Raw genomic sequence first — 13771 nt, forward strand, 5'->3', positions numbered from 1 at the left:
ATTTTAAATTGTAGGATTAAAATCAGAACCTGCAGACCAAGAATCCAGATTTTATTGAAGATTTGTGAGAGATCCAGCCAGACAAGTGGGGCAGCAAGGAGGATTGTTCCCAGTCTGTGTGACCCAGCAGCTGCATGGCTGGTCAGGTTTGGGGTTGTGCTTTAGTGATGAGAGATAGCCTGGAAAACTTTACTCAGGAAAGAAGCATATGAACATGGAAAAGGAAAATGCTGACTAGTAAGCAAAAGCACAGCAAGCAGTGTATGTGGAGTTTCTCCTGGGAAATGGGGCTGGAGGCAGACTGGTGCCCCCGTGCTGCAGTGTGCTGTGCTGTGCTGGGCAGGCTGCACGCAGGAGGATCAAGAGTGGGGACGCCTTCAAAATCAAGGCCAACACAAAATCCTCATAAAGAGCAGTAATATTCCACTCTCCTTTGGTTCTGATGCCTAAATAAACTTCAGTGCTTCTCTTACACACCACATATGGTAACAATGTGCTGCCAATTAACTTTGTAATTTGGGGGCTTTTTCAGCAAGGTTGAGCAGAGCTAGTAAAATAGTTTGGGGCTGATCTCAAAGCGTTTTTCCCAGGATTCAATAAAGGGTGAATGTAGTAACATCCTCTGCTTTGATAATATAATTTGGGCCAGATGATCCTGGAGTATAGGAGTGGGGTACAACTCAAATGTGCATTTTGATTGCTGCAGTGGCAGTGGCAGCCAAAAGTCTGAGCAAGGAGCAAAACTCACACCCACAGTGAATAGTGACTTCTCTCTGGAACTGGTAAAGCTTTTCCAAAGTTTTCTTCAGTCCTATTGAAATCTTAAGAGTGGGAGAGCTGTTCCATATTGTATGTAGACTTCTCTTCCTTGGGATGAGCTGATGATAAAGAACAACCTTTGGGCTCCTAGCAGTGTCTGGGGAAAAAAAAGACCTCATAAAGATCTTGTCTCTGATTAAAGAATTATGTTAAGGTGTGGGTGCAGGTTGACTTTCTCACAAGCCAAATGTGATTTTTGTTTAGGTGGAAGTTCTGTTTATACAGGTCTTTGGGGCTTGAAACCAGACATGACAGGTATTGCAGCTGGTGGCTCAAGCTTGCAATAGCACCACTTACACTGCAGGCAGTTTACTGGGGGACAAGCACAAGCATCAGCTCAGAGGTGTCACTGCTGTGGTGCCTTTGGCTGTGTAGTGAATTGTCCTGTGCAGTCAGTAGCCCTCAGAGCCATTGGAGCAGTGTTTTTCTGGCTCCTCTGGGAGCCCTGAGCCTGGTGTGAGGCAGAAAGGAGAACACTTGAGGTGACACAAATTATCAGAAGTGTGAGGACCCCAGTGCAGACTGCAATGCTTGTTTCTCTCTCTGTGCTGGTGCTGTGCATCCATGAGTCTGTTTATGATTTAACCCAACTCTGTAAGCCTTTTGTTTGTTCATGTTTGTTCACTGGAAGTGGTGGAATCTATAAACTGAAAAGATAAAGCATCCTTCTTTGGACTTCACCCAGCCTCATCACTGGTGAAGGAGGAGCCATGTGCAGGAGGTGTTACCAGGCTGATTCAGGCACCCAGCCATGGATTAGCACCTCTGTATAGTGCTGACAGCTCAGGGATTAACCTCTGATGCTGGAGTGTTAGCACATCCTGGCCAGGGCTTCTCATAGCTCTTAGATGGCTTTTGCTGTGGGCAGGCAGCCTTTCTGGAGGTGCCAGTGGGGATCCTTTGCTCCTTGGGCAGTTTTCAGCTCCCTTGTCTCATCATCATCACCTTTTCTCTCATGAGTTGCCCAGGTGTCATCAAACTTTGTCTCCTGGGCTGTTCTTACTGCACTATGACTGTGTGAAGGCTGTGTCTTGGAACCTCTTGAGTCTTTGTGGAGTAGAAGAGAGATGTGGGTGGCAGGAGCAGAGCAGTCTTCCACTTAATCCTTTCCAGTTATTTGGTTCTCCCTTTTTTGCACCCTGATGGCATCTTCCAAGGAAGGTGGAGGGACAGGTGAGGGGCCACTGCAGCTCCAGCCAGTTAAATGTAGAGACTTAGTGTCACTGTAAAGCTTTGGGTTTGCAAGGCAGCACATCTGCCTTGAGAGCTGGGCTGTTGCACCCATTGCCACTGCAGTGGGATCAGTCCATGAGCTGCTGGGGAAGGGATGCTCAGACAAGCCCTGGTGCTGGGGAGCAGGTAAATACATACCAGCCTCTTCTTGGTATACACCCAGCCACCTGCTTCTGCACATGAGAGATGCCAAGGAGCTGAAGGAAGTTTGCTTCTCAGTGAAGAGTAGGCCATGAGCTCCCATTTAGCATGGGGTAAGCATGTATGTGCTTATCACAGAGAAGGTGGAGTGTAGTAAAGTTGTGCCCTTGCTTGCCTTCTGGTAGGTCCTTAGGTGCTTCAGAAATTCTCCCTGCACTGCACAGGAATCTGCTCTATGGCAAATCATGAATCAGAGCTTGTGCATCAGGTTAGATGTGGTCAAAAATACTTGGACTGGGCTTAGGTGTTTAGGAGCTCAGCAGAGAAGTTGCAGAAAGGAACCTGCTGAGCTGTCCTGTCTCCAGCCACCAGCTGCTGGCCCTTCCCTTTGCTCAGCTGCAGACAGCCAGTCCTGCAGGTTCTGTCCCTCTCACAGCAAGGGATAACCAGGGAAGCTGAAGGAGGGGCACTGAGGTGCTCTGTTTGTCTTTAAGCCCACTGCTGCAGCTGTTTCTGTCCATGGGTGGAAGCAGCTACAGGAGCACAGTGTGCATTGTGAGCTCCTGTGACTGGACCACTCCACAGAATGCCAGGCACTTGCCTGCTCACAGTGAATGATACCAAACTGCTTTCTATGCCTATTTCCACACTTTTCAGCTAAAGGAAACAAAGGGTATGTTTGGGTTTGCTCCAATGCAAATATGAAGAAACAAAAAGGAAATAAAAAGGAAATATAGTGATTGTTGTGTATGTTGTGATGACTATTATAGTTTTGTTGTGTATTTCTTTTGTTTTGAAAACTTCATTGCTATTAAGTGATTAAGTCTGTAAATGATAAAACTAAGGTAGGAATTTTTCCCAGGTATTTTTGAGTTTTTGCTCAAATTATTTAATATAGTAGTCAAACCAATTTGAATGTCCAGGTACTTTATTGTTTGTAGGGAGTTTATTCTTCAGTAACACTTATCCCTTTATTGAAAAAGGTAACAATTGGAATAGTCTGAACAATCCAGTAAGTCTTACCCTGAACTAAGTAAAATCCCATAAATAACTGGAATTCATTTAACATATTAAGAGAGTCAAATATTTCTAAAAACAGATTTACAGCAGTCATTTCCTTCCAGTCCAGCAGGCAGTGACACAGGAATGACCCAGGGCATGGAATGAAAAGCAGCAAGAGCTTTTCACATGCATCAAGCAAAGAGCAGTTCCAGCCCTGGTTCAGTCACCAGCGCTGGATCTTCAGCACAAGCCCACAAGGTAATGGTCAGCCTCAGCAGAGTCCAGAGAAGTTCCAGTGTTCATTTCTGCTGACTGACTTCTTTCCCTATGTGAGTAGAAGTCAGTCTTTAAAGCCTCTTCAGGGGGCAGAATGGAAGATGAAACATCAATGTCTTGAGGTGTGAATCCTTTTGTCTTCCTGCTTGCAGCACAGAGCAGTGTAGGAGCAGTTAGGAGAACCTGTCCTGTGTCTGTAGTGCTAAAGGCATTCCTGGTCCCCTGACCTGCTGGTGCAAACTGGCTGTGTTTGCCCTGCACAGAGCTTGCTGTGCTCCCTGACACAGGGACAGGGACACATGACCAGAAATCCTTGCCTCTCTTGGCTTTGCACTTTTCTCACCAAGATCACCATGCATGTGCTCACCTTACCCATGGAGGACAGTTACCCCAGGAAGGAGCCATGCTCCAGAGGCTCAGGCAGGCTTTGCCCAGCCCTGCTGTGGTGACATGTCACTCACCACTGCTGTGTTTTCTGCTTCTGTTTGTCACATGGCTTTTTAGTGTCATCCCTGGCTCATCTGTCAGTCTGCTGTGTTCTCTCAAATGGGACCAGGCAAAGGGCTGATCTCTGGGGAGCATTTCATTAGATATTACATTTTCCATGTGTTTTGTTTTAGACAAGCAGGTCAGGCTTGAAAATATGGACTTTCAGTTCTGGACAGTGAGATTGCCCTTGTAGTTGTTTACAGGCACTGGAGAGGGGATGCTAAACCTCATACCTCCATGGGCCCCAGCCTGGACAGAAACCATTGACACACAGCAGGCGATGCAGAGCTTGCAAGGCCAAGCTCAGCACTTGTGGCAGAGAATTTACAAGAGGAGAGGGCTGACAATGATTTCTGAGCTTTGCCATTCCCAGCTCACACTGCTTGCTGGGCACCCTTCAGGTCAGAGACTTATCATGGCCACATCTGCAGCAGTGGTTGTGTTGGACCATTCCATGGTCTAACTGCACTGGTCAGTCTCTGCAGCTGGGAGGAATCCCAGGAGGCTCCTGCCTCAGCACTGGCTGCTGCTGGGCTGTAGCTCTTCAACCATTTGGTTGAAATCAGCATTGTTTGGTGATACATGGGCACCCAAGCACACAGAGGGCCATGAGCAGGAAGACAGGCTTGGAGCTGGTCTAACACTAGATTATTATTTCTGAGGCAAGATGATGGAATTTGGGGAGTTTTGTCTTAGTAAAAGCCTCAGATAACGAGAGGGCTGCTCAGTTGTTAGAGAGAGCTTTATTTTCATAACTCTACCCAGGAGGTGTGGTGGTTGCTTTGGTATGTCTTTGGGGCATGGCACAAGGGTGTGTGTGGTGAGATAGCGCTGACGCATTGTGCAGGGCACAGCAAGCCAGGTTTGGCACAGCCATGTCCATGATGCCTAACTTCTGAAGTGACTTTTCTGGAGTGACTTGTCCCCCATAGGTTGTATATGGTCCATTCAGTCCAGATTAGAGGTTAGCAGTTAGAATTTACATGTATGATCAGGAGAGCTTGGAAGCTGTGTGGATGCAGACAGGGAGAAGTTATAGCTGCTTTCTCTCTAATACATCTCCTCTTATTTGCCACTTTGCTAAGAGGAAAGGAGGGGAGAGCCCTTTCCCCTGGACTTGGAGAGTGCTGCTCTGTTGCATTCTCTGTAGCACAGCCTGGGACACGTCCCTAGATCCTACAATGTGTTGTCTTTCCCATGGTGCAAGCTGGGCATGAGGTAGTGCTTCATTTTCAACAGGACAAAGGAGTAGGAGAATCTCAGCTGACTGCCACAGGAGAAGAGGGCTCAGTTTCTTGAACTCAGTATCTTAAACCAAACCAGGACTAAAGCATTGTATTGATTTACTAATGACACTTTGTTAATTGACAATTATGCTTTTTTATAGTTTTCAAGGCAGCTCCTTTTTCTTCAAGATATCTAATTCCCCAGTTACTATTTAATCCCTCTGATCATTGCTTCTTTTTTAAAGAAGATAAGCAGTTTGAGCAAGTGCTCAGTTTTGTGTGTATGATCTGGGCACATGTGGGTACACACACACTTAGTACCATGTTCTTCTCCCATGCAGGTGCTGTTATCCACACCATTTACTGTGGGTGGGCTCTGCAAGCACCCCTGTGCTGCCCTAACAGTTACTGCCCTCAGTGAATAGCAGGGGGGATAATTTTGACAGTATTTTCAAGAGGCACTTTCTTGCCCACAGGATTCTGATTGCAGCAGTGAGATGTGAGGCTGCATCTTGCCACTGAAGGCTACAGAGTTCTGTCTTCAAGGGGGACACATACTGAGCTGTGGCTACTGCAGTGTTGGAGGGTGCTAACATCAATAAGGCATAATTTAATTAAGAAACTGTCATCAGATCATCAGTTTCCAGATGTGATTTTTAGGGTAACACAAAATTGTTTTGCTAAGGACACCTTATGAATTTCTGATAGTTGTGGGGGCCAAATCAGGTACATCTACTACAGTTCAAGAGATTAGGAAGGTAGGTAGTCTCTGGTATTTTAATCATTTTTGAGAGCAGAGCAGGTGGTACTAAGATAGTGGCATGTCAGGAACAACTGAAGAACCGAAGCAGATGAGAAGATTACCTTCTATTATTCCATAAATATCATTGGATGCATTGTAGAGAGAATAAAGTCAGAGAGATATTTGGCGACCAAAGGAAAGTTCACTTTCAATTTCTGTCTGCTGTTATTCTCCAAGCAGAGTATGCCTGAAAGAAAGTTTGGCAGTCCTCCCGTAAGGTTGGGTAGTGTGATTAATTCTCTGTGGTTTGCAAGACACACATTAGAAAGTTAGCTCTTAAATGTTGACTTGGCCAGTGAAATTCCCTGCAGGCAAAGACCCCGTGTGTCCCTAGAGCGGTACCGTGGGAATGGGCCCAGTGCGAGTGTGGGTGGTGTCAGCACCATCGTGTTCCCAGTGACCACACAGTCTCAAGGATGTAACCATTTACTCACTGTGTTTTGGACACTGTAACTACAGCTCTGCTGGGGGAAAGGGTTTTGTGGCACGTCCGCTCACCAGCTGATGCAATTCCAGCAACATAGAAATGTCATCTTCTATGCAAAACATGAAGCTGAGAAACCAGAATTAAAATTGTCATGTCTGGAAAGACAGGATGTACTTGGACATTTTGAAATTTGGGGAAATGTTCTTATCCTCGCCTAATAAACTTTTTCAATTTTTTGGAAATCTCTAGTTGATATTTTTTTGCTACCAGTGAATTAACAGTTAACTAAAGTAACTACAATAAAACTTGTCTTGTTTTTGTGTGTATCAACTAAAATTAAGCAGGGAGAGCAAAATTACTCTACTGCTTTTCCCAGCATCTAGAGCTGGAACAGGAGGATGTAGGAAGATCTTGTCATTTCAGATGTGCTCTCTTAGTGTTGTGCTGCAAATGTTTGAACTTAATGTCTCACTGATTTTGCCATAAGCAATTTTTGCCTGTTTGTTTTCAGGTTAGAGTAACTCCACTGCTCTGTAGTGGAGTTGTACATAGCACATGAGTTGTGTTCCCAGCTCTGCACTTCTCAGCTGGGATATGGGTGGCATTCTTTGCTTGCAGAACATTGTTCTTTGGACTGGTCAGGCAATCATAAGTGAGCAAGGTCGTGTGCCAACAAAAACCAGTTCATTTGAATGAGAAGCAGAAACTCAAAACATTGTTCCCAACCTTTTTTAACATGCAGTAGCATTGTTCACCAGTTCAGGGTGAACTGTTGTAAATGAAAAATAGAAGAGTGCAGTTGGCTTCTACATCTCAGCTAAGAGCTGTCACCCTTGGTGAGTGTCTGAGCACGTCCTCTGAATTTGTGATATTTCCAATACAGCCAATGTTGGATACTCTACAAATGAAGATGTGGGTGGATTTCTCAGCCTCTCCCTGGCCCCTGGGGAAAAGTTGCCTCTGGATTTATCTGGCTAAAGGGAATCTAGAAAAGTCAGTGAGCAAGGATTTTACACTGGAAACACTTTGCTGTCCCAGCAGAACACACAGGAGGCATTGTAGCTGTACAGCTCTGCTGTCACAGGGCCTTGGCAGAGCCCAGGGAAATGGGAAGGGCTGAGGCTGGATTTCAAATTGCAGGTCAGCAGTTTGGACAGTTGGGGTGTCCCCTGGGTGCTACCACCCATCTCTGACTGCCTTCCCACTCCTCCTTGTTTTCCCAGTGTGTGGTATGGAGGGAAGGGAACAGGCCAGAGGGCTCCTTCACAGTCAGGGTGCCCCTGAGCAAAGGAGGGGATCTTGGAACACCCTGCCTGATCTCTCCATCTCCCAGAGCTGTTTAACAACCTTAAACTGCTTTTGCCATCAGTAAAATAAGGAGTTTGTGCTGTTCCTCACTTTTATTCCTGTATGGTGACCTGTTTGGGATAAGTATTCTTCCTTAGCCTAGCTGGCAGCCAGCAATGTGTATTAACATTGTAATCCACTGTCTATGTCTGTTTTAATTTCAGAAAGCTAATGTATCCACTGCAATTCATCCTCAGGCTCATCTGCTGCCCTGTTCTCAGGACAGCAAAGTTGTGGAAGGGGATCTCACCGTTTGCATTAATTTCTGTACAGCTTGGGAGGTCATCAACACTGCAAGCTGACAGGCTGAATACAGCCAAATACCATGCTCCTTTTTTTCTGCATTGTAGCTGCAATGCCGCCATGAGCAGAGACAACAAGAGGAAATCTTTGACTATAAAAATGGCAACCTGCTAATGACTTGCATTCCTGCTTTCTCTCCTCTCAGAACATCCCCACCTTGGGAAGCGTAGCAATAACCATGGCGCTGCACAACTGTGATGAGGTGGCGGTGGCTGGGTTTGGCTATGACATGACTTCACCCAATGCACCTCTGCACTACTATGAGAACATCAAGATGTCTGCCATCAAAGAGGTAGGGAGCTCCTGCCAAGCACATCCTCCTCCCAAGCCCACTGGCCAGCTCCATTCCAGAGCCTGACTGGGATCCTGATGTCAACTTGCAGCTTTCCTGTGTGGATCAAACAGAGCTCCACCCATACATTTGCCTGTAAAATTCTAGACATTCTCCCAAGCTCAGTGTATGTTAAAAATGGTTATTGCTGCTGGGAAACATTCTCTGGAATGTGTGTATAATGTAATTTCTTCTTTGAGTGGCAGGGAAGGGATTCACATAAATGTTAACTCAAGAAGTGTGAAAAGGAGCAATTCTGCACTGGGGTTGAAAGGATGTGCCCTCTCCTGCCTTTTGATCCATTGTATTGCTCTCTAATCCATAGGCTTCTTTTGGCCCTGGGCAGCATGGGGGACTGAGATCAGCCTGTGTACCTGAGCTCTCAGCTGACTGTTCACAGCACTTCACTGCTGTAAACACACCCAGGCTCTGTGGAGACTGCTCTGTAAAGACAGGTCCACAGTAAACACACTTTCTGCTACCATCACAGTGAGACAAACAGCATTTTTGGAGGAACAAAAGCTCTCATATTGGTGTAAAGCAGTAGTGTAGATGCCTTCAGGTCTGTCCATTTCCTGTACCAAACTAGAGCAAACTTGGACACTGGTCAAAACTTCTTGAGTGTGAAAGTTTGCTGCTTTTTTGGGAAAGCTCCTTCTTTCCCAGCACAGATGTGGCCCAGGTCTTCCTGAGATTGCTTCTCCCTCTTCACTGAGTAGAGAAACTTGCTCTATCATACTCCACACTGTGAAAAGTTGCATTGTTCATAGATATAGTAGCTGTCTCTTGGCACCTGGCATGTGTTCACCTCAAGCACTTGGCCATTGATTCAGACTGGGAGGGAAGCTGGGAAGTTGTGTTTTTCCAAATCACAAGACTGTACGTGTCTTAGTACTCTCACAGGCTGCATGACCCTAGGCAGACTGAGAGGAATTATAAATCAGTGATTAGTCAGCTTGAGAAATGAGAAGAGTGTGTCTAATTATCAGAGTAATGAGACTTTGAAACAAGCTCTTAGCAGAGGCTGAGAGAACAAACAGAGTTTAGGAAAAGGCTGTGAGGAGGTCCTCAATACACCAAAGGACTTGACACTGTGGTCCTGAGGTTCCTTCTGGGCCTGTGGAGGTGGCAAGAGAGTCTGCTTAGCTCAACAGAGTAATGATTTAATTTAATCAGTACCATGGATTTAATCAGTTCCTACTGAGAAAATTACTCTCTATTTGAGGATTTAAGGGGTATGTCCAGAGAAGTAAATTGAATTGAAGTGATGTCTGGCTTGTGAAATCCCTGAATAGAAAATAGCTAAGGAATATACATTTTGTAGTAGTAGAGGAGGTGCCACCATCAGCTTGCCCTGTTCTGGGCACCTGCTTTTTAACCACTGCCAGAGAAGAACCCTGGGCTCCTCAGGCCCAGGTCTGAGGCTGGTCCCTTAGTCTCCCAGCAAAGAGATGGCTACACCAGAGTGAAAATGGCTGCAGATGCCTGAATCCAGCAGTGAGTACAGAGACTCAACCAAGAAAGTTTCAGGAAAAGCTTTTGGTGCCACTGTTTTCACTCTGGTGAGTCACTTGCCTTTGGTGGAGAATCACTCTTGCCCAGTTGTTCCTCCTGTCTCATAAGGATGTCTGTCCCATGGTCAGCTTTTGGACATGGGGGACACTCACAGCAGATGTGCTTGCCAAGATTGTTCTACAACCTGGTATGTGTCTCTTTCCTCAAGGACACCACTGGAACTGACAAGAATGAAGTCTTCTTGCCCTTCATCCTTACACAAATCAATGGGAAAAGTTGGCAAAAAGAGCTGGATAATGGAGTCTCTGGTTGAACTTGCAGGTCCACATCTCTTGGATCTCTAATTTTGGAGGCCAGCACCCCAAATGGGATCCAAGGCCATTGGGAGGCTGGAGGAGGTCACTGTTGGTGTTGTGTGTGGTCTCAGGATAGACATTGCATGGCACAGCACAGTTAGATGAGGATGAACAGGTGAAATGCAGTCAGTGGAGTCTCCTAGAGAGAGCAGCTGGTGCCTGATTTGCCAGCCCTCTGCTGTCTGGAAGCCATCAGTCATCGTGCCCAGGGTGTTCTGTACAGAGGTGAGGGAGCGTTGAAAGGTTCTGGTGAAGCCTCAGTAATTCAGATGTCAGGGGGTTTGTTTCTGCAGCCAGGGCTGTTGTTGAGAGCTCTGCAGCCCAGCAGAGCTGGTTCTAGGAAGAAGGTTCCTGTTCCATTGAAGTCTGGTTACCTGATATGTGTCTGCCCATCTAATCCTCACATCCTCACCCATGGGCTCCTCTTACATTTCACTGCCCTGGTACAAGAAAAGCCATCTGTTCCCAAGTATTAATAATTAATTCCCCTCCTGCCTCTGCCCCTCCCAATATGACAAATTGTTTGTGATATTGTGGAATGTGAAGAGCAAAGAGAGGATCACATTTCTTTCTCTCTTATTTAATATTAATGGTAGCTGGTAATTGTTAGTCATCTGAGGGTGAAGTTGAAAGGTGAAGGGCATAATAGGTGGGTTGTGTCTCCTGCAATTGCCTTCAAAGAATGTAGAAATAGAGATTTGCCCCACTCCAGACTGGAAGCACCTGCTTGATGGAAGACCTGGCAAACTGGGAGGCTGGCCTGCACTGGTGCCTTGTGTCAAACCTTGCCCTTGGCCTTAGTGAAAGAAAACTGATCCAGAACCAAGTTCCACCAGGTTTTTGTCTGTTCCATCTGCTCTGACACAAAAAGGTCCAAGAGCATCCACAGGATTTTTCTCAGTGTTACTTTGGACCTCTGGGATTGTGTCCAGCCTAGTTCTTCCTGGTCCTTCTCTATATTTCAGCCTCTAAAGGAGCCACTAAAGCAGGCTGTGCCTTGAAATTATGCAAGTATCATCTCTGTTCTCTGGCCTGCAGACCCATGGAGGCTGCAATGTTCATTCCTGGGCAGGGGAATGGCACAGGATGGTGATGCTTAACATAGCATCATCACAGCACTGAAAACAACTGCAAAGGGATGCAGCTGTTCCACTACAATGGACATCCCAGGTAGAAACCCCTGCAGTCTGACCAGGTTTTGGTGGGGCAGAACCTCTGTTTCTGAAGTTTGAATCTCTTCAGTGACTGCCAAGCTCCTCCAGCATGAATATCTGAAAAATCTTCAGTGTTTAAGCCTAGAGAGCAGCTGCAGGGAAGCACTCCAGCTCCACCCTGAAAACATCACTGTCTTTACAGAGGAAATGTAAACACCAGCAGTGTCCTGGGTCTGGAGATGCCACACATGTGTGTATGGATTGTGGGAGCCCATTGGGTAACATCCCTCAAGCCCCTTCCCTTGCCTGGTATCTGCAGGGAAAATGAGCCTGCTGGTGAGCAGGAATCCTCTCAGCAAGGTGTGTCACTGATTTACACTTGAGGCTGCTTGACATCTCTCTGGACACCCTTGAAACCCTGTGACTCATCTCCAAGGAATTTGTTCTGATTACATAAAAAAAGCCAGCAAAATGCACTCACTTGCTCACAGCTGGGTGGAGATGCCTCTCCCATGCCAAGACTGAGGTGATAAAATCTCTGTGGACATGAATCTGATTTTTCCTGTTGCTCTGTGGCACTGGCAGCTGAATTTCCAAAAGGAGAGGCATGCATACCCAGTCCATAGTTTAGCTCAGCCTGTCCTTTTCCCGCAGGAGTAAAAGCTCTCAAGGTCCAAGATTGTGCTGCTATTGCTACCACAGAAGCCAGCTGCCTACACTGTCTTCCAGGATCTCCAGCTTCTGAGGGCTGGGCAGGCATTTCCTGCCCCAGAAGAAAATGCTTTGCAATGGGGCAGATGCACTGGAGCTTGATCACTATTAATAGTCAAGAAGAAGAGTGTGGTCCTGGGACTCTGTTCAGTAGTATGGCTGCAAACATGTGTGGATTCTCCTGTGCTTGGGAATGCTCATCAGAGTTAATTTCTCCAATTTAGTACTGGATAGCTTCTTTACCCTCTCTCCTGGGCAGCTCAGTGTGCTCTGGCTGGGGTATGTCCAGGCAGAGCAGGTGGAGGAGACCTTTTCTGTTCCCCAGTGTGGAAGGACACTGGGGTGGTGCTTTCAGTTCCAGCTGTGAGCTGGAAGATCAGTGCTATTAAAACCATACCTCGAGGCCAGTTCTTCTGTCCAGCATCTTCTCCCTTGATCTCTCAACTGCCTCCCATCATGGCTGGGGTGCAGACTCCTGGCCTGCACTTCAGCAGGTGTTTTCTGGGTGGTGTCAAGACAAACTTTGTTCTCTGATCTGTTACTGGGAGTCCACTGCCAGTGCTGTTGTACAACAGATGATTTTTCAGCTCTTATCCCATCTCATTGTTTTAGCTTACAAAATGCAGAATGTCCAAGTGTGTCATCTCTATTCAGTTACTTTTTTTCCTATTCCACATAACTTTGCTCAGGTTTTGTCCCTTGCCTGCTTCCATTAATGCTGTATAAAAAATTGAGTCTTTGCCAAGGTGTCTGCTCACTTGTTTCTGTTTTCATGGCAATGAACCTATCTGAGCTGGATTTTCATATACTTTATTGTATTTTTATGTCTTGCTCAGGTCCTGTAATGCTTCCTGTCCAAGCACTCCATAAAAATGTATTTTTATCACAGGTCACTGTCTTCTATTAATGTAGAAGTGTCAGACCCACTGGGAACATAGCGAAGGAAACGTGGAAATGGTGGTGAGGAAAAGGAATAATTCTAAAATAGAGTGAAATAGAAATTATTTAAGGATGGGAAAGTGACTGTTCAGAATAGTAAAAACAGATCCATAAGGGGCTTATGAAATGGAGAGAGCAGGGGGCTGTGCTAAATCATGGGAACGAAGCACGAGACAGGCTCCCAGCATCCCTCCTCCATGTGCTTTGCCCCAGCACACACTTCCCAAGCCTCATGATCCAGAGGTGAGCTTCTATCCCCCGGCCATTTCTTGCAGGAGCAAGAATGTGAGCAAGGAGTTACCTCAGATACTGTACAGGGAACATCCTGGGCTCTCTTCTCTGCAGCAGGCTGCAGACTGCCTCACACACTTGTGAGTGGTAAAAAGGGCAATTCATGGTTAAAAGCCACTCTTGCTCATCCGGAGCCTGTCTGCAGTGCTTGTCTCCTTTCTCCTGGAGAAGCAGGTCAAACACAAGCCCTGCTGCTGGAGGTGTCAGCTCCTTTGACACAGCTGTGCCCAGCACCTCAGTGACTCGTGTCCTGACCTGAGGGGGAGGTGGTGTGGCAGCCTTTGATGGCTTCTTTCTGATCACTGGCCCCTTCCCCAGCAGGTCTTTGTGGGATGCTGAGGACACCATCTTGTAACACTTCTCATTCAGCCTGTGTAGGGGCTGTCACAAGGGCCAGGGGAGGTGTCCT

General features: G+C 46.5%; 2 protein-coding genes across 11 annotated transcripts in view; one reads left to right on the plus strand and one right to left on the minus strand.

Moving 5' to 3' along the window:
• The window catches only part of DPH2 (diphthamide biosynthesis 2), a 224663-nt gene that overhangs the window by 154257 nt on the left and 56635 nt on the right, over positions 1 to 13771 (minus strand). The window lies entirely within an intron of this gene.
• The window catches only part of ST3GAL3 (ST3 beta-galactoside alpha-2,3-sialyltransferase 3), a 171085-nt gene that overhangs the window by 146279 nt on the left and 11035 nt on the right, over positions 1 to 13771 (plus strand). For all 10 annotated transcript variants that reach the window (XM_079313926.1, XM_079313923.1, XM_079313927.1 and 7 more), the window contains one exon: positions 8211 to 8357. In XM_079313926.1, the coding sequence (XP_079170052.1) occupies positions 8211 to 8357 (147 nt within the window). The remainder of the gene's footprint in view (positions 1 to 8210; positions 8358 to 13771) is intronic.

Source organism: Erithacus rubecula (genome assembly GCF_903797595.1).
Source record: "Erithacus rubecula genome assembly, chromosome: 10".
Lineage (NCBI taxonomy): Eukaryota > Metazoa > Chordata > Aves > Passeriformes > Muscicapidae > Erithacus > Erithacus rubecula.